The following is a 24,012-nucleotide window of genomic DNA, read 5'->3' as shown; positions in this document are numbered from 1 at the left end:
TCCGCATTGCTACCACACCTATTAGTGCCATGGCGCTTGAAGGGGGAAGCGTTAGATGATATAGATATAAGTTTTTCATTTGCTGCTTTTTGAGATAAAATCAAGAGGTTTAACTGGATGCTCTACAACAGCTTTGCACGAATGCTAGGAGCCCCTTTTAAAACAGTATGACATTAATGATAAATAAAACAATAAAATTGAACCAATTAATAAACAGCCCTTGAATAAGCGCCCAGCAGTTAAAAAGTCAACGCTTGTTGCGATAGTGTGATCACTAATCGATTTTTTAGGAGTGGTACATTGTCAAATACATGTAATTTTGCCAAGGGATGAGAAAGTCTACCAAACTAGAACATATTTTTAGAAGCTACGAATCAACGCCTAATCATTGACACCATGCTCACCGCGTAAACAAAAAAGTGATTCTTAGAAGCTTCCTTGACAGGAGAATAAATGTTTCGTGTTGCATATCTATCGTATTACGTATTACATAAACAATGTCTTGGAAACAATAACAATGTAAGAATTCGCCTACGCGAGTAAAAATACACTATAAAAGCTCGATTAGCATCAACGAAAAGAATCATTTAAAGCAAGAAGAGATCGAAATCATGAAATTTCTCCTACTCTTTTCGTGTCTGCTGACAACACTTGGTAAGTTTAAGGTTCGAGTTTCATTACAAAGTATTTTTTGTATACTAATAATCCTAATTTTCAAATGTTTGTTCACATTTGCTTGACCACTTACTAAATATGTTTTTTATAACAACCAGTATCAAACAGCAAAATGCATCAGCAAAAACTTAAGTGTCCACCATACGCAACGACGAAGAAAATACTTAGAAATGTTTTCATTGAATTTCTTTCCATCTAATAATAGACCTTTTTAACACTAGCAATGTTGAACTCTCGAGTCTGATGTAGGTGTAATGCAGGCTAAGAGATAGTTTTATTATGAGCAATCAAAACAAAAATAATATATAAATTCCTATCGTTTCTCAAAGGCCCTCGGAGCAAGGTTGCTAATCGTTCTAACAACGCTGTTATTCTTGTTTCCACATATATTCGACTTGCTTGCCATTCGACTTGCTTGCCTTTTTTTAACCTTGACATTCTTTTGAAGCAAGTCTCGTCATTTTTGTTAATTTGTAATCGAAGTATTCGAGTGATTAGATGAAATAAAAAAGTACACCCACAGAACCAGATAGAATTTGTATTTGCAAATGATTACGTAGACTAGCCTTCTCTCTAAAGCTTATTGAGACTATGTCGAGATTATCTATTAATTTGTCTTTTTTTTGTTTACTTTAGTTCTCCAAAATTCAGTTCAAGTAGATGCTGCACCAAAAAAAGGTTTGTTATTATTGCGTTAAAATCGCACTGCCATACGCTGTCGTTTTTATATAAGAATTCTCTCTATAAACTCACTAGGCCTAAAATCTCTTGAAAATTGAGAATATTTTAAGAATCAGGTTAGGCATGAAATATGTTGGGATCCATTTATTTTTTAACTCAGTAGATCTTTAGCCGGATGAATAAGGTTGTTTATACAGCCAGCAGCATTGTTCTTTAATCGGAGCAACTGTATTGGCTCCATCCTTCTTCGAGAATGAGAGATACTTTGTTTTATATAAATTTATAGCCAGTTGTACCAGCGTAGTTATTCTGAACACCGGAAAATAGAAATAGTTAAGGTGAGAACAATTACGCTGAGTCGCAAACGAATTTCTTGCGGTCAGCATACTGACCGCGCTTTTTTATTGGTTACTTCCATTGTTTTGTCAGCACATGTTCATTATTGGGAAATCTTTTCTAATTTAATGTTGTGACCGAGAACGTCACCCGAACAAATATAGTTAATTCCCCCTGTTATTTAAGAGGGTAAGATGTGGCCACGCTTTAGCCCATTGTTGACTTTAATTTAGGTTTTGCCCTAAGAAATTACTTTGGGTTTGTTTATTAGTGGATTTAAATTTAGGAATATGCTGGACACATTTATGTACGTCTAAGCTTCCCTATGAGAGAAACTCATTTTGATATATCCTCGTTAACTAGGCTAATAAAATTACAGACCAAGATTGTTTTTCCCCGAACTTTCTTTTTCTGGTAGTAAAACCTTCTCTGAGGAGGAGGCCGACACAACTTGCATTGACTCTCCAGTCTTTTTAAGAGAGTCACTTTGCGGCTTTTTTTAAAAACCGTTTATCCACAAGAACCCTTTAAATATTTTAATTTTGTTGAAATAATTTTCTTCACATTTTGTTTACACAAAATGGTCAAGATGACGTATTTATATTTGAAGCACGTGCCAAATTTACGAAATCCATCGCCTGTCCACTGAAAAAAATGTTCTGCCAGAAGTTAAATTTGACCCAGGGTTACCTAGCTAAATATGGTATCTATCGTTACAATGGCTTCGTGTTTTTACTTTATTGATGAAAAAAATTTTGTTTTCATTAGGCCTGCGAAAAAAAAGTGTTCAAAGAAATAAAACTAAACCGAGCTTAGTTACCTTCAGATACACGTTGTTTTTTTTCTAAGAAACATGTTTATAAGAAACCTACATGTAGAATCTTCAAAAGTTAAGAAACTTTTACTTCTACATATGTCTATTTCTGAAATAAGAAACTTGTTTTTAACTAATTCTTACAATTAATTGAAGAAGATGTTACAATCATCACTAGGGAGAGACTTTGAAACAAAAAATGCTTTATTTTTTTATTTTAAAACCAACTTGTCCAAAGATTAAAAAAACTTTTAGAACTAGCTATTTACTTGATATAAGAAACCCTTATTTTACAAGGAAAATTAAGAAACTAAATAAGAAACTTTCGGAACTAAAAACATAGAATTTCCGCCTACAAATAAGAAACTTTTAGAACTAGGCCCTTCGCCAGGTTTCTTAAAAAAAAACGTGTACTTCTACTTAGAAACTTAAGTTATTGACACAAACTACGTAAAAACAAACAATCGCTAATTGTAATGTTTTTTTTTTGTTTCAACCACGCTAAAGGGGGAAAGGCTGCCGACAGTATTACCAACTTCTAAACTTTGTGTTCATATTCTATTCATTTTCTCGCTAAACTTGCTTGTAAAACTTGTAAATTAATAAAGTTTCCCATTCCTCTTGTTTCATTTTAAACGCTTTTGGTAATTTGATGTGAGCAACAAAATTTCTAAGTCCTGATTAACAAACAGAAGATTTCGTATTTGCTATTTAGATTTTTGTAAAACAAAGAAAGACGGACATTACGTTTATCAACCAGATTGTCGAAAATACATATCATGTTCTGCTGGGCAAACGCACCTTATGCCGTGCCCAAAAGGGTTATGGTTTGATGCTGGAAGAAATTCTTGTGAATATCCTGCTACAATAAAAAATTTGACGTGTACAGGTAAAAATGGAAGCTCTTCAATTCATTCATTCATGTTTTACATGCGTCAATTATAATGACAACGTAAGCAGCGAAACAAATTTACTTCGTTCCACCACGCATGTAAACATAACTCAAGCGTACCGTGCATGTACCCTTGGAGGAAAGAATTTTATAATTAGTGAGAAAAATTTTTTTATTTCGTCGTATGTACATGGTCTTCGTCCTTCAAATAATTGTTATGAAAACGTTACTTTCACAATAATGATGGTGGCAATGCCATGGCCTAAGTGAAGCAGCAAAATAATCTCGTATTGCTTCTGTTGTGTACCCATACATAAAGTTGACTGTTTTGCTGCTTTTGTTGGAAATTATTAAATTTAAATATTAAAACAGCAACACATTTTTGTGAGTGTAAATAATTTTAGATTTATACCATTTTATGTCAAATTCCTTTATTTTGAAAAAATTTAAAAGCGTGGCAAGTATAGTTTTATAATAAATGAAAAAAAAGATAGTCTGGTAAATTTACATTTTTTGCTTAAATTTAGAAAATCGTGACAACACTTACGCTTGTCATCTTCTCTCGCTTGTCAAAAAGCGCCCAAAGCATCCCAATGTTTGGATTAACTAAGTCAACTATTATCTCGCTTACCAAATATTTAAGTTCAGAGCGTCTATTTCCGACAATCACACGCTCTATCGATTTCTCTTTATATCTTTTTAGCACCGACTAGTTTTCATACAGACTCTTCTATTATCGATTCTGTATGCATCGGAGCCAAAGCAGGTTCATATCCACATCCAGTGGAATGTTCTAAATTCATTGTATGCAATGGAAAAGATCAAGGGGTTGTGAGATCATGTAGGGCGAATAGTAACTTTGATCCAGACTACAAATTATGTGTATGGAAACATATTTACGTATGCACAGGTATGTTCGTCATTTATTTTGCTACTATTTGCATCGTAAAGTAGTAAAAAAGTAAATGTGCATTTGTTGGGTCGTTGATAATTTAACTAACTCGTCACGTTAACGGAACTAAAGTTGATTGTATGCAACTCCGCGCACACTCTCCATTTGCAATGTTTGAAAGACACATGATAGCGAGGAATGTGATTCTTGCTCACAATTACACACAGGATTGGGTGAGTGAAGCAAAGACAGCAGACCACACAACGCTGCAAGAACACTGGAAAGCAAGTTGGTGGTTTGAAACCAAAAACTTGTACTCGAATAAATTAATATCAATATTTATACATACGTAAATGAGCTTCAATGAATTAATTCGAGATTACAACAGTCAACGAGATTTCGACAGTCAACGAGATTATAAGACCAAAAAATATTACTTTACACAGAACGTCTTCATTGGCGGAACATTTATTGCGCGAATGATGTGTTTATTTTAGGGCCAAATTTCTGTAAAGGAAAACTCGACGGTGATTATATTGACCCGAATACTTGTACCGGCTTAATCAAATGTGTCGGAGGATTGACGTACCGTCATCCGTGTCCAAGTGGATTATGGTATGATCATAAATTAAACCGTTGTGACTACCCAAAGAATGTTGATTGCAAACGTGAGTGCAATGTTAAATTTTTAATCCTTTAACTAAATCCGGATGCATGAAACTCGTAATAGATCGTAAATCGTAAAACACCAAAACTCATTATTAAATGACTCATAGAGTCATCTGTCCTCTTAGGCTTTAATCGGATTGCTTTAATATATACAACTTACAGATGTCTTGGCAGTGGCAAATAGGCGTCATACAAGTTAACATTTTGTCCCACAGATAATTTAGTTTACTAACTATTAATTGTCTTTAGCGAAAACAACAAAACCTCCTGCCACCACAACTTTGACGCCAACGACAACAACCACCACAAAAACTACGCCACCAACCACCACAACCACTACAACAACTACGCCACCAACAACAACTACGCCACCAACGACCACAACCGCCACAACAACTCCGCCACTAACGACAACTCAAGCTAAAACAACCAGTCCTGCAGGTTCATTTTGCAGAGGAAAAAAACCTGGAAATTACGCGGATCCAACCAGATGTGATGGCTTTATCACTTGCGTTGGGGATATTATTCACCAAATGAACTGTCCACATGGACTCTGGTACAACTGGAAAATAGATAAATGTGATTGGCCGAAAAATGTGGACTGCAAGCGTAAGTGGACAAATAATACATTCTTTAAGTCAGTGGCTAAACATTTAAAAAAAACTCTTGTAATTTACTGACCTGGACCCTGAGAATACTTGTCTCCTCATAATATGCAAACAACATCGTAATCAACCTACCCAACATAATTCTTATTAGTATAAAAAATGTTGGAATACTGTTAGCTCGGTGCGTCTCTATGTAAAACGAACATGTTATTTTATTATTTAGCTCTACCTACCAAAACCCCATCGTCTAACTTTTGTGGTGGTAAAGTACCAGGTAACTACGCTGACCCGACACGATGTGACGGCTACATTACTTGTGTTAGCAACATCATTTATAAAATGACGTGTCCATTTGGGTTATGGTTTAACACGAAAACAAAGATTTGTGATTGGCCAAGAAATGTCGATTGTAAAGGTAAGCTGTAAACAGCTACGCAATCTTGCGCTTACTGTTTGAATGCAATTATTAAGTATAAAAAAATTATATACAAGTGTTTTAGATTTTTGATCATTTGGGAACCCGGTTACCCAACCCAACCCAATAAAAAGATTATGTTCGGTCCGAACATAATCTTTTTATTGGTGCATCTATTGTTTTTTATTACTTTTAGTAACGACTGGAAAACCAGCAACACACCCACCAACAAGAACTCCAACTGGTAAGCACTCTTCATCGTATTGTTAAAATAAACCCTTTACCAGTGTTTCCTATTCAAAGACATTGCTGGGTATATATTATGCATTAAAGCTGTAGTGTACCATCTCAAATGTCCTTCTGCACATTTGTTTGATTTTAAAACTAAAATGTGCGATAAATCTAAGAATTTCGTCCGCCATGGTGAGTGGCTCGGAAGATCCTTATTCATAAACAAAGTCTCATTTTTATTTCAAAATAAAAACGTGCATAAGACTTAGTTTACTCCCAAATTTTTGTATTTTTTACCAAAGAAAAACTGTTCTTTAAAACTTATAGCCAATCCAACTGTGCACCCGTCAGCATGCAAAGGTCGTGTTGGTACGTATCCTGTTCCCAACACTTGCACTCAATTTGCATCCTGTCTTCAGGATGGAACGAGAATCGTCAAGCAATGCCCACACGGCTTACATTTCCATCCTGTACACCTTGTTTGCGTCTGGTCATACAATTATCCTTGCTCAAACGGTAGGTTTTTCTCAAATATGCAGTCTTACTTTCAGTACTTATCTAAAAACAGCAGAAAACACAAGACGCAATACATCAGTAAATTTCATGGGTCTCTTTTTGCTGTCACCGCATTAAAATACTTGACAGACATCGTGTTTGTTATATATTCCGTTTTTCTAACTTTAGGAAAACCAGTCTCACATATTTGCACCAACAAAAACGACGGTAATTACAAAGACCCGAATCGTTGCGATGGTTACATTTCTTGTGTCGCAGGTTTAAGATATCTGATGGATTGTCCGTATGGGTTGTGGTACAATGAAATGACAGACACATGTGATTACCCTGCCAATGTTCAGTGCTCGGGTATGTGCAAAGTGTGATGGGATATGTGTTTTTCTTTGACGTTAAATTTCTCTTATTCATTTAAAAATCGTCATAAAGTACCAAACGCTCACTTAAAATTAAGAGAACGCCCACTTAAAGTTGAGAAAACGCCCACTTAAAGTTGAGAGAACGCCCACTTGAGAGAATGCAACAATCACCCACTTAAAGTTGAGAGAATGCAACAAGCGCTCATAACAAGCTCTTCTGCAAAATAAAACGTGTAGAAAAACAATTTTTAACAAGAGCTCCCATTGCAGTTTAGCGCTACATAAAAGGTGAACTCTGTTTCGTTTGCTGCTTACATGAAAACATGCACAGAATTTCTGTACAATTTTAAGTAACCTTCGATTTTGCTCGATTCTTTTTATTAAAATAAGTACGCTCATTTGATATTGTAAATATTACACAAATCCACTGCGGCTAAGATAAAAATTTAATTGCGCTTATAAAAAATAACTATGTTTAGCACTGTGGGTGTATACCTTAGTTCTACTCTGAACATCTTCTGCATTGCACTTTCTATAAGGAATTTCTCCCTTTTGATAGTGTCCTATATCAGAAATGCAAAGAAAGTCCTGGGAATGAGATTATCTGCTGTGTACATGGCGTCAAGAAGTCGATAAAGTTTCATTTTTGCTGGGTCAGACTAAATACTTTTCCACATCGGAAAAGGCGGTGCTCTTGATAGATATCTTGCAGCTTGGTGTAAACCACACACAATTTGTGTAGCAGAAAAATTCGCGGTTTTTTCGTGACGTCATATCAAGCTCTCTCAAATATGTTTATATTTTTACATTAAATATTTAGTAGTACCTAAAACTAATTACATTTCTAGTATTAATTTTAAAATTTGGAGTATTCACAACATGTCTTGAGGGAGGCCACAAATTTTAAAGAAGATTCTGCATGGAATTTAGAGGAGTTTTTTTCTTAAAAATGAAGAATTTTGAAAAAAAAGAGGAACTGTACATTTTGTTTTTATTCCTTAGGTTTTAAAAGACTATCAATTTCTGAGGTCAAGAACAAATATGTTTACTAAAAACAAAACATATTTTATCGATACCAGATATTTCTAATGTTTTTTTCTTTTAGCATGTTGCCTTATATTCTCTATTTCACAGTTTCCAATACGAAACGACTTTTAACAAACGTTACAAAAAATATTTGTTTCATCCTTCTTATCTCTCTGCAACAAAAATTTAAATTCCTCTACAAGGAGCCACAAGTCATGAAATTTTTTTTGTATTTAGGCGTTATTTCTACTTTTCGAAATAAAACAAACAATTCTTCATGGTAGACATATCATAAAATAACTACATGCAAACCAATTTCTAAACTAAAAGTAGGCTCAACTGTCCTTAATATTGTTATGTATACAACATGAAGTAAGAAGAGACACTTTCGAAACAAACAAAAATCCAAGCTGTGCAAAACAATTAGAATTTCATCATCTGTAAAGTGAAAATAGCAACTATTAAACTATTATTAGTTTACCTGAAATAAATAGAAGTATTATAAAGAACATTTAATTATATTTTCATCTTTTCACAGCAGAATAAAGTCCTTAAAAAAGATGACTTTAAAGGGTTTTAGAGAAAGCGTCTTTTGATCACATACCTAACCACTTTGTTACATTTATGATATTTAACAAAGAATCAAAAGCCTCTCGCATAGGGCATTTATCCTGTTTTTTTAATAGAAAAACCATTATAATTTCAGAAATACTTACGAACACTTAAAAAAGAAAGATATATAATTTCGATAAACGAAGCTTCTTGTTTTTTTCTAGTACTCCAATACACGCCACCGCCATCCACGCCACCGCCAACAAAAACTGGTGTGTTGAATCATTTCTGTCAAGGAAAAAGAAACGGAAATTATGCTAACCCGAAAAACTGTAGCGGGTACATTACGTGCGATACTGGTTTTACCGCGTTGATGAATTGCCCCAGTGGATTGTGGTATAATGAAACAATAGACCGATGTGATCATCCTCAGAATGTGCAATGTCAGGGTAAGTCACTAATGTGTCCAAAAAAATGAAAGCAAAGGTAGAACAAGAAGCCCTGGGGGCTCTAAGAATTTCCGCTCGTTACCAAAACATTTGATGGCAACCTGCTAATTCGTTGTGTTATCGTGCCAAGCATTCGAAGAGGTTTGGTGCATGAAGCTCTGAAGTTAAACCACACAAGTGACATTATATCTTACAACAAACGCAAACAAAAAAAACGTGTCATAATAAATTTACATTTAAAAGAAATTGCTAACAAAAAATACAGCCTATCATTCATGGTTAAAAGTCTTGCGATTGAAACGTTTATGCTCTTAAACGGCATTTAGTTGACAAAATATCAAAATTTTGATGTGACCATCATGTTCAGCATACTTTTTTTATTAACTGTGCCAATTTTTGTCGAAAATAAAGCAGTTTTAATTTTTGGACAAATTTTGGCTTGAAGTGACATTTACGTGAACAAAAATCCAAGTTTTGTATAACCATCATTTTCAGCATACTTTATTTGTTAACTGTGCCAAATTTGGCTGAAAATGAAGTGGTTTTAATTTTTAGACCAATTTTGGCCTAAAATGACATTTAGGTGACACAAATCAAAATTTTGATGTCCCATCATGTTCAGCATACCTCTTTTGTTAACTTTGCCAATTTTTGTTGAAAATGAAGTAGTTTTAATTTTTGGACCAATTTTGGCCTAAAATGACATTTAGGTGACACAAATCAAAATTTTGATGTCCCATCATGTTCAGCATACCTTTTTTGTTAACTGTGCTAAATTTGGTCGAAAATAAAGTGGTTTTAATTTTTGGACCAATTTTGGCCTAAAATGACATTTAAGGTGGCAAAAAATCAAAATTTTAATGTCACCATCATGTTCGGTATACTTTATTTGTTAACTATGCTAAATTTTGTTAAAAATAAAGTAGTTTTAATCTTTGGACTAATTTTGGCCTAAAATGACATTTAAGGTGGCAAAAAACCAAATTTTGATGTCACCATCATGTTCAGCATACTTTTTTTTTAACTGTACCAAATTTTGTCAAAATTAAATTAGTTTTAATTTTTGGACTAATTTTGGCCTAAAATTACATTTAGGTGACAAAAATCAAAATTATAATGTCACCATTATGTTCAGCATACTTTTTTTGTTAACTGTGCCAGCTCGAAAACAAAAACCAATTTGGCCTGAAACGTCATTTAGATGACTTCCAAGTACTTAGGAAGTTTGGGTACGAAGTTTAAATCTGTAACGTTACAATTGACCATTTGGGACAGGGTTAGTTAGTTAGTCAGTTATTCCAATACTATCCTCTCAGAGGAATGTGAAATCCCAGGGTCGATTTTTTCTCAAAAAATGTTTCGAAAGAAAAAAACGACGGTTTTAAAGAATTTCCAACGCCATCGGGCGCGGAAATTCAACAATTCATCACGTACTTACTTTCTGTTTTGTTGAAAAATCTCCTTGTCCTTTCATCCAAGATCATTCTTAACAGCTTGGATTGTTTTTATTTTAGTTTCCGTACCATCGCAAAGACCGTCATTTTCATGCATTGGTAAACTCATCGGCGCATATCCAACGCTTGACCGTTGTAGCAAGTTTTACGTTTGCAACGGCAAACATGATGTTGCCGAACTAAAGACATGTCCAAAACACACAAATTTTTTTCCTAAACTTAAAGTTTGTGTCTGGTCATATTCTTACTCTTGCGAAGGTACGTAACCACGTCTTACCAAATATCATCTCTATGCAAATATTTATTTGAGGGCCAAAAATGCAGAGAAGGTTTCTTCTCCCTTTTCATTAACATTTATTATGGACATTTTATTCCAGTGATTTACCGCCATATTAGAAAGTTTATTTTAAATACTTGGTCCCGCTGCCTAACAATTGTGGGTGTCACATTTAACTTCTTCTCTTCCAATCCCACTGTTTATCTGTATTGTTAGCCATTAGCGTTCTCCCAAGAATCACAGATGAGATTTAATGACATTGTAACAATCAAGTTTTATATAATTTGTATACAAACATATCATCTGCAAGTTATATCAAAGACCTGGAAGTTAGTTAACAGACTGATAAACCGTGGGGTATACCTCGATATGGTTGAATCCATGAAAAAAGCTGCGAGTATTCGTTTTCTCTCTTTAGATCCAAACTTTTGTGTCGGAATGTCAGATGGTTTGTACAGAAACAAGAATAATTGTTATGGTTACTACGAGTGTACTGTTGGTCGTACGTTTCCACGAAATTGTGAAGCAGGGAAGAGATTCAATGGAAATCACTGCGTTAGCGCTGCTCAGTATGTTTGTCCCTAAACTCAAGACGACAGGAGGAGACGAATAAGTTCTAAAAATGACATAAATTGTTCTTGTACCGATTCAGACTTTGTTTTCTAAATTAACAGTGTTGAATACAATCAAAGGCAAATAAAAAGAGAAATATCCAAATTTTAAGGTTTTTCTTTAGACTGATAGATAGATGGATATTCAAGGTTTTCAACGTCTCCTTTTATTTTTTTTAGTTTTTAGGATTCAGCAGAAATCCTGGCACAAATCCTCGTAAAGATAAAAACCGTAAAGGACACGTGTGCGAGTTTTAATAAAAACTACGCGTTTTTTCAATTGATCCATATTTCGATATATTTTAAAGTCATCTTCAGGTTGGGCTAATCCCATCTAAACACTCTCATTTCACAACTTTTTTCCTATTTTTTCTCTGTTCATGAATAATTACAAGTAGCATTTATGTCTAATTTTCTACATGTAGCTAATTTTTTGTGATAATTATATTGTTTCTAAATTTAGCTTTTGTCCATCTTTTTCCTTGTACCTATATACTCCAAGCTTTATGAAAAATGTTATCAATAACAAATGCGTAGTTTTTATGAAAATTCGTAAAGATAGCTCTTAACAAGCCATTTTATTATTTTTATTTTAAATTTATAGGCGGTGCAAAGAGCTAATTTATTATCAGTATTTAGTATAAGTAACTTTAGCAGTACATTTTTTCTTAAATCTAGAACCCGAGTTTCAAATGTTTAGTGGGGTTATGTATACATTGAAGTTAAAGGCGTTGCTTTATTTTTAGTCTACCATTCTTATTTGATCAATACTCGTATTGAATTTCCTTAACCTTGTGAATATGAAAAACCGTGACCTGATTTCCCTTCTTAAATAGACGCATAAAACTGGTCTGCGGATAGTATTTTTAATCTTTTTAGAAGAGGAAAGGGATGATTGTAATATAAAAATTCCTAAAAACTTTTTAGGACAATAACAAACAGTTGCGGATCTAGGGTATGTCAAGCTAGTCGGATGGACGTACTTAATTCTTCGTCAAAAGCCTTATTCTTGCAATTTTAAAAAAAATATTTCAGTAACACAAAAACATTCCTGGGTACTTTCCTAAAATGAGCCGGGTTGAATTTCTGTAGATAAACACATTAAAGGGAACCTAGCACTAAAAAAATTTTTTTCTAAAATAGTTAGGAATACGGAATAAAATTAATGTCAGTAATCTTTTCCTGTAAACAGAAATTGTGAAAGCTGCCTTACCCAACAACCAAAAACATATTTACTGCTTTCTGCTCCTTCCTTTTTGTAAATCTTAAAGCCAAATTCATCGACAGTGGCGACCAAGTTAGTATCATACTCTATCGCTATTTTTGGTAACAACCAGAGATGCACGAGATTTAATTAAAACATGGCGTTTAATTCATCCAGTGTCGAAAGTTCTCAGCAAATGTCGCCTTATCAGTTCGAGCCCGTTAGAGATGATACATTTGAACAATCAGACTTTAGTTATGAAACTGTGGAGGAAGATAGTGATGTTGAAAAAAACATGAGGAAACACATGTGAAGTTGATGCAGTGGTTTACGTGTGGCAAGTATCAAAGAAAACTAGCTACCATCAAAGGTATAGGTTGTAAAAAACTGGATGAGACTAAAAAGATTGTATCACAGCTAAGTTTTTTTTGTTAGTGCGATGTATCGGTTGTTGTTTTCATATTATTTCTCCAGGTTGTATCATTGGACATCCTGTTGTGTTACAATGAAGTGCTATGGACAGCCCTGTACTCGTAGATCGAGAAGCGGTTGTAGTATGCCGAACAGGTAAGTTGGATAAACGTCTCTGTGTACATTACATTTTAAAAAGTATCGTTATGTAGCATACCGGCAATACACTTGGTGGGTTCACTGAGGACTTGGCCGTCATGTTAGGCGAGCGATACTGTCTTGTGCTATTAGTCGGATTAGAGCTGAATTTGAAGAGGATGACGCAGTTTATACATTTTATAAATGGAACGAAGAAATAGCAAACGAAATTACGAGCTTATGGAATGGATCCGAATAACTGGGGAGGGGGAGTAAAATGTAACGCCAAGCAAAAAATATAAAAATGATGCCTAATATTTTAATTGCTTGTATTTCGTACTGTCTGCAATCATATCCTGTCTCGGTCGACATTCTTTAGGCGCCATGCATGTTTTACGTGATTTCATTTCATTCTGATTTCCAGAAATGGCTCTACTTCGGATGTCATCCATCGTTTCTTTCATATAATCGTAATACTTTTCTTTGAAAACTTACTACTTTCCTTCTTCAAGGCGCTGCGAGCCAAAAATTATTAACAACAACCTGGATAAATCAAGACTATTAAAAATGGAAATTATATTAGTGGGGGATATTTAATCACTTTACTGGCCTTTGTGAAATTTCTTGTAGCGCTAAACCAGAGGTAGGAAAAAAGATAGATGATATTAATTTTCCAAAACAAAAAATGATGTAAAAAGAAACAAAAAATGTATAAACACTATATATTTAAAATCAAGTGTTGGCTCTGTCCGACCGTTTGAAATGTTTGTGACGTTCGATGGAATTTCAGCATAAATTCAAAGCTTTGCAAAACAAATCTATTAAGAGACTTATTATTCATAGGGAAAAATATATCTTCCTATGTTTTTCCTAACCAATAGAAACCGCTAAATTTTTGACTGCGTACAAAGTTACAGAGAAAAAGATTTTTATACGCTTGTAGTATAAACTCTTAAGAACAGAAAGTCTGTAAATCAATTTACATTTCGCCTTCTTTCTGAGATTCGTCTTCTGAGTCACTCGAGGACTCAGAAGAAATAGACGATCCTTCCGAACCTTTACTATTTTCACAGCCGTTGACACATCCACAAAGATCGCTACAATTAAGACGATACGATTTGCATATGCGCTCGTTGGTGCGACACAGTGATCTTCGACAAATAAGGTATCCTCTGGTGCTGCTCTTCTAAACGTCCACTGGATTATTAAAACCCCATCTCGGAAAATCAAACCATGTCCATTGGGATGTGGCACCTGTTAGAGTTGCTGAAGTGGTTTTTTGATAACAGCTTTTGCGTACGTAACTCTTTTACAGTGACACATCAGAGCGTCCCTTGTTGGTGCAAGTTGTTGGGGCCTTGGTGTTTTGTTCTTACTTGCAAAACTTTTTGTAGCGAGCTTCGTTGGTGTTGTTGTAGTTAATGCCATACAGCTGACACACAAACGTTTCAAGTGTTGGAAACAGTGTTGCATCAAACGTAAATGTGTCTCCGATTCTTCTAAAGACGCTTTGAAGCTCCATTGATTTCTTAAGGATGTTAAAGGCTTTTTCCTTTCCAATACCGTGAAACGCACTGGTATAGTCGTTTCTGGTAAATGTATGAAGTAAGTGCTCTGCACAGATTGCGTCCAAGATGCCGAATGCTATCCGACACGTCCAGTAACCTCCTGCGGTCGCCTAAACCAATCTGAATGAACATTTTTGTGGTTATTTGTTCTTTCAAGTACAATGTATATATGGAAACTTCACTGTCAACGGTAGATATGCAAGCAGAATGGCCTCCGTTTACATGGACGTGTTGTGCGCATAAGAAGATCTTTGTATCTACCTCTTCCTGACTTCTTGTTTCTAGTGATTCCTCTTCAGAACAAATATTAATTCCGTTTGAACAAGTTAGTTTGTAAAACTTCGAAGCGGAATTTACATACAGGGCAGATTGCACAGAGAAATATTTAGCGAAGCGAGTTGCATGTGACCACTCCTGTTAAAGGAACTCAACAAGTTTGCCTTTGTTTAAATCGTTTCTCATAAACTTCACCCACTGCCTATACATTAGCGTTGACTAACTCTGAAACGTTGCCAAATGTTAAAAGATTAACGGATGTTAACTGTTAAAGTAGGACCACTCCGTCAAATATAATAACAAATATATTAACAAAATGAAGAGAGTTCGCCAAAAAAAAAAGAACAACTACGGCGTAACATCGTTGTTTCAGAACTAAGAACAACCCGATTCTAAATTTTCTCAATGCAGCACCCATTATTCAACTGATTTTTGACATTTGACAAACAACTAAAATCCGGTTATATAAAAGTTATATAAAAGTAAAATAATCGAACCTTAGTTTTCTCACTTTTTCTAATGACGTTTCTGTGAATGTTTAAAATAATTTCCTTATCATAAATTTTATTGTGAATACAGCATTTTACGGCGGCCATTTCTAATTGCCTTTTTATTCTTCTTCTTCTTCGTGTAAAACACGCTTCCCAGACTTTCGATTTTTCCTTATTTCCGGTTTATTTATAACGTGAAAAACAATGGATTTAAAACGCTCAATCAAATCCATCCCTTCACCATTACAGGAACTCAAACTACACCAAAAGTGATTAGAGGTGCTTTTAACCTGCTCCCCTAAATATAAAAAACAAGTCGATAATATGAAAAACGTATATGTAAGATACATGTACTAGTCGGTGGTCCGTAGATAAATCCACGGGTTCGCCCGTCCTTTATATACCGGATTTTGGGTCTCCTGCTACTTAAGGAACCATTTTGCGCAGAGAAACACATACAAAATATGGCAAGATTATGCAATCATAACTGAATTGGACAAGAAACCAAACCAATATCAATCTGCTATGCTGAGGTATACGTTTACAGAAGAAACACAAAAATATACCAATCATGACGGTGTGACTTTTGATGATTTTATCACAGACATCAAGATATTAAGTAAGAACTGCAATTTTTGTGACACTTACCATGACAGTCTTATCCAAGACCGTATCGTTACTGTAATTAATAGTGACATTGTTAGAAAAAGCTATTAGCTGAGCCAAAGAAGTTATTAGCTGCTACGACAAATTTGACAAACCTGCTACGATAAATTTGACAAACCTGCTACGACAAATTTGACAAACAAGCTACGATAAATTTGGTTGGGACGACGCTGTTTCAGCAGACATATTTTGAAAAAATGGAACGCGTCGGATGCAAGTACTACTTGGTATGGACGGGTACTTGTACTTGGGTGTTACCAATGAGAAGGGTGAATTTTATTGTATATTTGTATCTGAAAAGTCCAGAGTCTGTCCACAAAAATACATTACTATTCCTCGTTTGGGAAAAACAGCAGTAGTTTTGTCAATTAAGATGTGGAAGGTTATCAAAAAGAAATTAACACATCCAATTCAAAAGGAGTTTTTCTGGACCAACAGTCAAGTGCTTTTAAGTTTGTGGACAATTCTGAGAAATGGTTGAAAATCTTTGTTGCCAACAGAATACGAGTCGTCAAAAGAATTGTTTATGTGTCCCCCAATGGAGATATGTAAACACAAATAAAAACCCAGTGGTTCATGCCTTAAGGGGAATAAAGTTCAAGTCTGATATAATAAGGTTTTGGTTCAATGATCCAAGCTTTATGTGGCAACCAGTCTTCTTGGCCAGGTCTGAATTCAGTATTTGATGTAGAGGAAGGTCATCCGGAGGTAAAACAGTCTGTCACAGCAAATGTGAATGCTATAAAAAATGACGATCTTGTTTTAAGACTGGAAAACCATTTTTCATGTTGAAAAAGATCAAAAAGAGTTATAGCTTATTTTCTGAAATATATATCCATATTGCTACGTCGTGCAGAGAAGAAAAATAAAGCATCTGGTGTAGACATAATACAGAGAAAATATTCCCAGATAGAGATGGCTATGAAGAAGGCGGCGAATTTTAGTAGTTCCAGTAGTATCTGTAAAATGAATCCCTTTGCTGGGCACTGCGGAATACTACGTGTTGGTGGAAGGATACAGAATTCAATCTTTGTAAAAGCAGTTCATCCTATCTTACTATAAAGAATTCAAAATTTGTTGAATTGATTGTACGTTGTTGCCATGAAGGAGTGACTCATAGTGGAAGAGGGATGACTCTAAATGAGCTTTGTAGTAATTGCTTTCGGGTGATAGAAGCAAATACGATTGTACGTTCTACTATCAAAAGATGTGTCGCTTGCCGTAATTTGAGGGGAAAGATGGGTCAGCAGTTGATGAGAGATTTACCAAAGAAAAGAGTACAACCAGTGCCCCTGTTTAAGTTCTTCAGAGTACATATGTTTGTTCCCTGATCATGGAAAAGCTAAAGGAGTTAAACAGGTACAGACCTATGTTCACCCGTTTCAGTAGCTATGCCATTCATATCAAAGCACCGTCGTCAATAAAAACTGATTCTTTTATCCTCACTTTAAGACACGTTATTGCAAGAACAGGAAACATATACCTACTATTATCCAGGTAATGGGTTTAATTTTGTCGGTGCTCAGTCCAGCAGATTTACATTTATCGACTGGTAGCCTAGTGGTAGAGCATTCGCTTCTAGTGCAGGAGGTCTTGGGTTTAAACCCAGTCCGAGTAATGACAGAAACTGAGAAAATGTGAAAATATCCTTTCTGCTTTGCATTCAGCATAAGAGTGCGGTTGTGTACTTGACCAATTGTTGAGCTTGCACGACTTTTGTAGCTGAAATAGGAGCTTTAATGCACTAGTACCCCCTTTGCAGGATCCTCGTTAATAGTAGTACCAACAGGAACTAAAGAGGCTATCATGTTTAAACAAAAAAACTACTCTTGGCATTGCCATAAAGAATTTGAGGGTTCAATTATGTCAGAAGTCTTTGAACTTCAGATTTGATAAATACTTCATTGGGGATTATTATAACATCTCGATTTGGTTGCTATTTGTTTACAATAAGGTGTTATGTTTGCAAATGCATCTGGTGGATTAACTTTCAATGCTGTCAAACCACGAATTTCAATAGGAGAGTTTTACCAAAGATAATAATTACTTTCTTATGCATATTCTGAAATGCTAACGCAGGAATGATATCAACTCGCAAATTAATTAATATGTTGAGTATAATTTCTCTATAAATACATAAATATATCACTACTTAAAAAAAAACACAAACTTTTTTAATTTAACGACGTGTTTCGACAATTCAAATTGTTTTATTTTTAAATATAGTTTTATAATTCGCGCTGCTTGATCCTCTATAAATGTATCAGCTGTAGTAAAATTAGTTATTTTATTCGAATAAGGAGAATTGAATAAACTATGTTTGTTGTAAAAATTGTCGATAAAAATCGTCTAATAAACAATTTCAGGATGAATAAATTTATCTGAGCTACCACCATCAACTAAAGCGCGTAATTCTTGATCTTTAATTTTTCCTATTATATTAGGTTTCTTTAAATGGTTTGGTAGTTGGCCATCTAGATGGATAGACAGATGACCAACTATCAAACTATGGATAGATGCTGATGTTAAAGAATTACCAGCTTTACTGTCTTTCTGCTCAGTTAACTTCGAACTTTGCAAAGTGACTATTACGATTACAATTGAAAAATACTGCATCTTTAGCTGGATATTTAGAACATGGGTGAGATCATTACCACAGTTCCAACACTTTGGTTTTTGTTGAACAGTCTGATTAGAGTTAGTTTTACATGATTGATTTTTTTGTATTGCAGCGTTAAATAATTGGTCATGTGATAATGTTCAACTATTTGTGTTATGCAATTCAACATTATCTTGTGCAATTTCTAATGAACGTGCTTCTTTAAAGACAGCGGTTAATTCAGTTGTATTCTTTTTAAGAAGACGTTATCTTATAGCATTTGGCTGCAGTCTAGCTATTAAGATCTCGTAAATATATTGTTCTTTATCTTGAATAGGATTGACAGCAGCAAAATTTCAATCTTTGCTCAGGATTTTTAGAGCTTGTAAATAATCATCAAGAATTGACGTACAAAACCTTTATTTTGTGGCTTGATAAAAGCACCTTTTAAAATATTTACAGCTGCTTTGTATGTTCATTCAGACAGGGATTCTACCTACCTATGGACCTTGGTTAGGTCTACAAGCTAAATAAAATATAGTCTCAGTGCAAGAAAATCTTGAAGCTAAACCAAACATTTGCCATCATACAGCGCAGGAGATATCCAGTCATCATCCATGCTGGTAAAGGTGTCATATCCAATTTCCCAGGTTGTTATCGTCCTTACATAATCCTCGTATTTGCGTTGTTGAATATATAGGAGAAAAAAGAAGAAGAAAATTAGTGCAGTAATTAGGAAGGGTGGTTGGATAAAGGTCTGAACTGCTCAAGAACAGGAGGCTTACTGTATTCCACTACTTATTTATACCCACTTTGTTTAGGGTTTAGACCTATGGCCTTAAAGGTTGCCTCGACCTTATAACAAGTTAATCTTAATCGAAAGAGAACATTAAAACATTAAAAAAAGAGTATTATTTAATGAGCAACTTATAGAAAAAAGCACAAAAACGATTTATTTATTCTATATTTCATAAAAACTTCAGTTTAGATCGCCATTATTGCAGCAAAAACGCTTCAAAAACTTCTATAAACCATCAGAATACCTTATGACGTCACAAGAGCCAATGGTACAGACTGCAGTTTTGCAGCATGAAAACTGCGAAGAGAGATTTTGAAATTTAAAACAAGAAGAAATTCGCCTCCAACCATCAGTGTGGAGCATTACGCTCATTTCTTTCATACGATTGTTGAACGTATTTTTACTTTTAGTGCAGTAGGCAGACGAAATGTACCTTAGCCAGGCACATTTCGTCTCCCCCTACCCCGTTAGTGTCCACTCTGCTTCGCTTCTTCAAGATCATGGACAGGCCAGTTTATCTGATTGTCCAATAGACATTCTTCAAAGTTACCATTAACTCTAGCTGAAATAAAAACACAATTTACAACTCATTGCTACCCGTCATAGCAGAAACAGTCCACCAATCTTTTGTTTATTTTTTGGAAAACGTTCCTAGGTAAAATCTTAAAATTTGTTTGTTTAAGATTTATACATGACTAGAGAACGTGGTAATATATTTATCATATTCTCATAGACCTTTGTCACGAGCAGCTATCATAAGAAATATAGAGGGGTGAAACGTTAAGGTGTAGTAAGTGCAAAAAAAAATGGGAAAAGATGGGGAAAATAATAAGCGCAAAAGCAACGTAACACCGATCCGTCATCGTGGCCTCGTGGTTGCTTATGTATATTCTCGACGATATCTATCGTTACATAACAAATACATATTTTTCCTGTAGATAGGCCATAACCAACGTAACATCGCCTAATATTGCATATTAACCTCATAGTACTCTCTATCGCTACATAACAAATATATATTTTCTCTATAGTTGTATGTCGTGTGTCGGGTCCACTTAGCCTGGTGCTAAATGGAGTCCTTGCCAAATTAAACGCCATAAACAAATTGAAATCCAACTTTGTGGGACCGAAAAAAAAAATCAAAATCGTACGATGAAATTGCAAGCACAGATAAAACCATACTGTGTTTCACACAGATGAAATAATTTTTTGGCTATCATAATTTTGGCTTTAAAAATATTATCTTTTAAATATCGTAAAAATAGTTTGATGTAAAATAGGATGTTTTTTACGTTTTAAATGTAATAAAAAAATAAGCAAGGGAGCCTCGAATTCATGCTGCGTACAAGGCAAGCCTTGATTATCCACATAATTAGAAACGCGCCACTTAATTATAACAGCCATGGCTCAAGGACATCCAAAAGTCACTGTCAGTGAAGAAAAGATTCGAAGTCTAAGAGGAATTGGGATATTATGAAAAAAAATTGCTGATTTACTTGGTATAAGTCAGAAAACTCTATGGAGAAACAGACAAATTTTTAACACACTTTCAAATTATGAAGATATTTCAGATGTAAACCTAGACGACGTGGTAAAGGAATTATTGGAAAGAAGCCCCAAAGCAGGCGAAAAAATGACAATGGGGGATAAGAGGTTGCGCCAATCAGTTTGACGGGTCAATCCTAACTTATTATCAACGTTAAATAAAAGAAGATTTTTTCGCAGAAAGTATGATGTTCCTTGTTCCAATGCTCTATGGTACGAGATTCTGTTGTAGTAATTTATTTCTTTTTTTAAGATAACAATCTTAATTTTTCTCTTTATTTTTAACTTCGGGCACTTGAACGGAAACCATAAACTCATTAGATGGAGGCTAGTTATCCACGGAGGAATAGAGCCTTTAGAAGCGTAAACACGCAGTTCACCGTGTTATAAAGCCATGACGCAATGTAAAATGACTAAGGCGTCTTAGTTCAATGAGAGTGGAAGGAATGGATGGATGTTAACATGCTCAGGCAGGTGGGACCGTGTGATTTACGTGTAAGGTCTTGATTATACGGCAACAGGTCATATAACGGCCTTTGTAGGCCTGTACACATAGTTGACGGTGTTATAATACCATGTCCCAATGGAAAACAACTTGGGACGTCAGAGTCCATTAAGAGTAGAAGAACTAGATGGATAGTAACCTGCGCAGGCACGTGGAAACTCCTGATTTACGTGTAAGGTCTTTATTAGGCCGTAGAAGGTCACATAACTGCTTTTAGAAGCCTAAACACGTAGTTCACCGTGTTATAAAGCTATGACGCAATGTGAATTGACTTGGGCGTCTTAGTTCAATAAGAGTGTAAGGACGTGGCCTATGATAAACTCCGCAGACACGTGGAATCACGTAATTTACGTGTAAGGCCTTTATTAAGCGGCGAAAGACCATATTACAGCCTGTAGAGGCCTGTACAAGTAGTTGACGGTGTTATAAGACAATGGCGCAATTGAAAACAACTTGGGACGTCGTAGTCCATTGTGAGTGGAAGGAATAGACCAATGGTAAGACGCGCAGATACGGGAACCACGTGATTTAGGTGTTAGGCCTTTAATAGCAGCAAAAGACCATATTACAGTCTTTGTTCCCGCATTGAGCGCGAGTAGGCCTCAAACTCCTCCTTCTTAGGGTTGTGTTATACGTTTTTATGTATTCGCTTCGCCTTTGTTTATGGTATGTAACGCTTTTCCTGTGTTTTGCCTTTTGGGTATAGTGTATTTGTCGTAGTATGTGTGCGTAAGTTTCTTGTTCGTTAGTGTGAAGCATCTGTCCCGTGTGCGTGCTAAATAAATGTAAAGATGAAGTTTTGGATTTTTTGTGTTTTAGTAAGTATATGTTTTTGTATGAATTTTTTCTTGTTTGTAATGTATTGTCCGTTCTGCAATAGGTCTTCAAACATGTACAGGTCAAGATCATCTCTACGAGAGAGCCTTTACTCGGATGCAGACCTCTACCAGATTGGCTGCGGGGTAAAAGGTGCATCTACGCCATGGACGGTGAAGATGCCAGAACGGACAACCTGTGCTTTTGGCGATGCTTGGGTGTAAGGGAGAGGGCCGATGTAAAAATGGGGAACAGAGTTCCTAACAAGGCCAGCCCTTTAACTAGCACGCGAGTACTACGAAGACTCTGAACTAAAGCGGGAAGATGTACGTGCCACGAAGCTCATAGACTTCAAGATCAACATCAGAGTCTTTGAACCCAAAAAAAACTCCGACAAGGCACCATGGCGGCTCGTCTACGGTCAGAATCAGCACAAAGAGGGGTTGGACACCTCGGTATGCTGGATGGTCACTGTTTCCACATCAAAAAGATGGATGATGTTTTGACTCAGAGCTAGGAATGCGAGCACCCAAATCTTCACAAGATCCGAAAACCTCACGCGACACAAGAAGAACGAATGCGAAGGTGCAAAGACGACGATCAGGTGCAAAGGCAAAAAGGTGAAGCGCATGCCTAACAAATCTGAGAAAGTCTTTTACGACGAGGATGGTTTCAGCTACGCAGCTTGTCAATGGATAGAAGCCATGTCAGAGCAGACGGGAAGGCACATACACCACGCGCTCTGCGGACACGGTACAGAACGCGCGATTCGGTACCGTGAAGGGCGCAGCAATTTCTACATGGTCGACGGCTACGAGCCTCAGACCAAAAAAATCTACGAGTACCACGGCTGCAAATGGCATGGATGCCCCCATCAACCAAATAGCACCAACATGAATAAGATTCGTCTCGAAGAAACTGTGTTCAAGGAGTACGACATCCAACAACAACAACATACATCTTGGAGCATATCCCCGTGAGTGTCGCTATTAACGACAGTCTCAACGAAAATCCAACATTCATCGAGCACGAGATCTTGGTTAAGAAAAAATGAGTTGTAATAAATATGACCCTGTTCAAAAAAATCTATGACACCGTATCAGCACCACTATCAGCAATTCCGGATCATATCAAGACACAGGAAATGTACACTATGGCGGTTCAAGAGCAACCCCTCTTATTCAATGATGTTCCGGAGGAATTTATTACCCAAGAAATGTGTACGCGGGCGGTTCAAGAGAAACCCCGGCTGATCAAATATGTTCCGGACCATATCAAGACGCTGGAAATGTGTACCAGGGCGGTTCAGGTTGATCCAGAGGTGCTCAAGGATGTTCCGGACCATTTCAAGACCCGAGACATGTGCGCCGTGGCTGTTTGGCGCATTCCTTTGATCCTCAAGTATGTCCAGGAGCATTTCAGATCTCAGGATGTGGCCCCCTGGGGGCCCTCGTGGGAGTTAGTATAACGTATGGAGATCACTGACTATCTTACAACCCCGGGTTGTAAGATAAATGGAACACTGTGACGACTGCGAAAA

At 35.8% G+C, this 24,012-nt stretch overlaps 1 protein-coding gene across 1 annotated transcript; it reads left to right on the top strand.

Annotated features, from left to right (window-relative positions):
* Positions 1 to 538: 538 nt before the first annotated feature.
* On the top strand, positions 539 to 12,218 carry LOC130612101 (chondroitin proteoglycan-2-like). The gene is made up of 13 exons (XM_057433392.1): positions 539 to 654; positions 1,312 to 1,353; positions 3,222 to 3,395; positions 4,102 to 4,308; positions 4,788 to 4,958; positions 5,209 to 5,568; positions 5,791 to 5,982; positions 6,179 to 6,226; positions 6,541 to 6,729; positions 6,898 to 7,077; positions 8,888 to 9,112; positions 10,627 to 10,824; positions 11,262 to 12,218. Exons 1-13 carry the CDS (start codon positions 612 to 614, stop codon positions 11,426 to 11,428), a joined length of 2,196 nt encoding a protein of 731 aa, XP_057289375.1. The 5' UTR covers positions 539 to 611; the 3' UTR covers positions 11,429 to 12,218.
* The last annotated feature ends 11,794 nt before the right edge of the window (positions 12,219 to 24,012 follow it).

The sequence above is a fragment of the Hydractinia symbiolongicarpus genome, chromosome 10 (assembly GCF_029227915.1).
Source record: "Hydractinia symbiolongicarpus strain clone_291-10 chromosome 10, HSymV2.1, whole genome shotgun sequence".
Taxonomy (NCBI): Eukaryota; Metazoa; Cnidaria; class Hydrozoa; order Anthoathecata; family Hydractiniidae; genus Hydractinia; species Hydractinia symbiolongicarpus.
The sequence above is the reverse complement of the archived record's forward strand: the minus strand, read 5'-3'. Positions and strand labels throughout refer to the sequence as shown.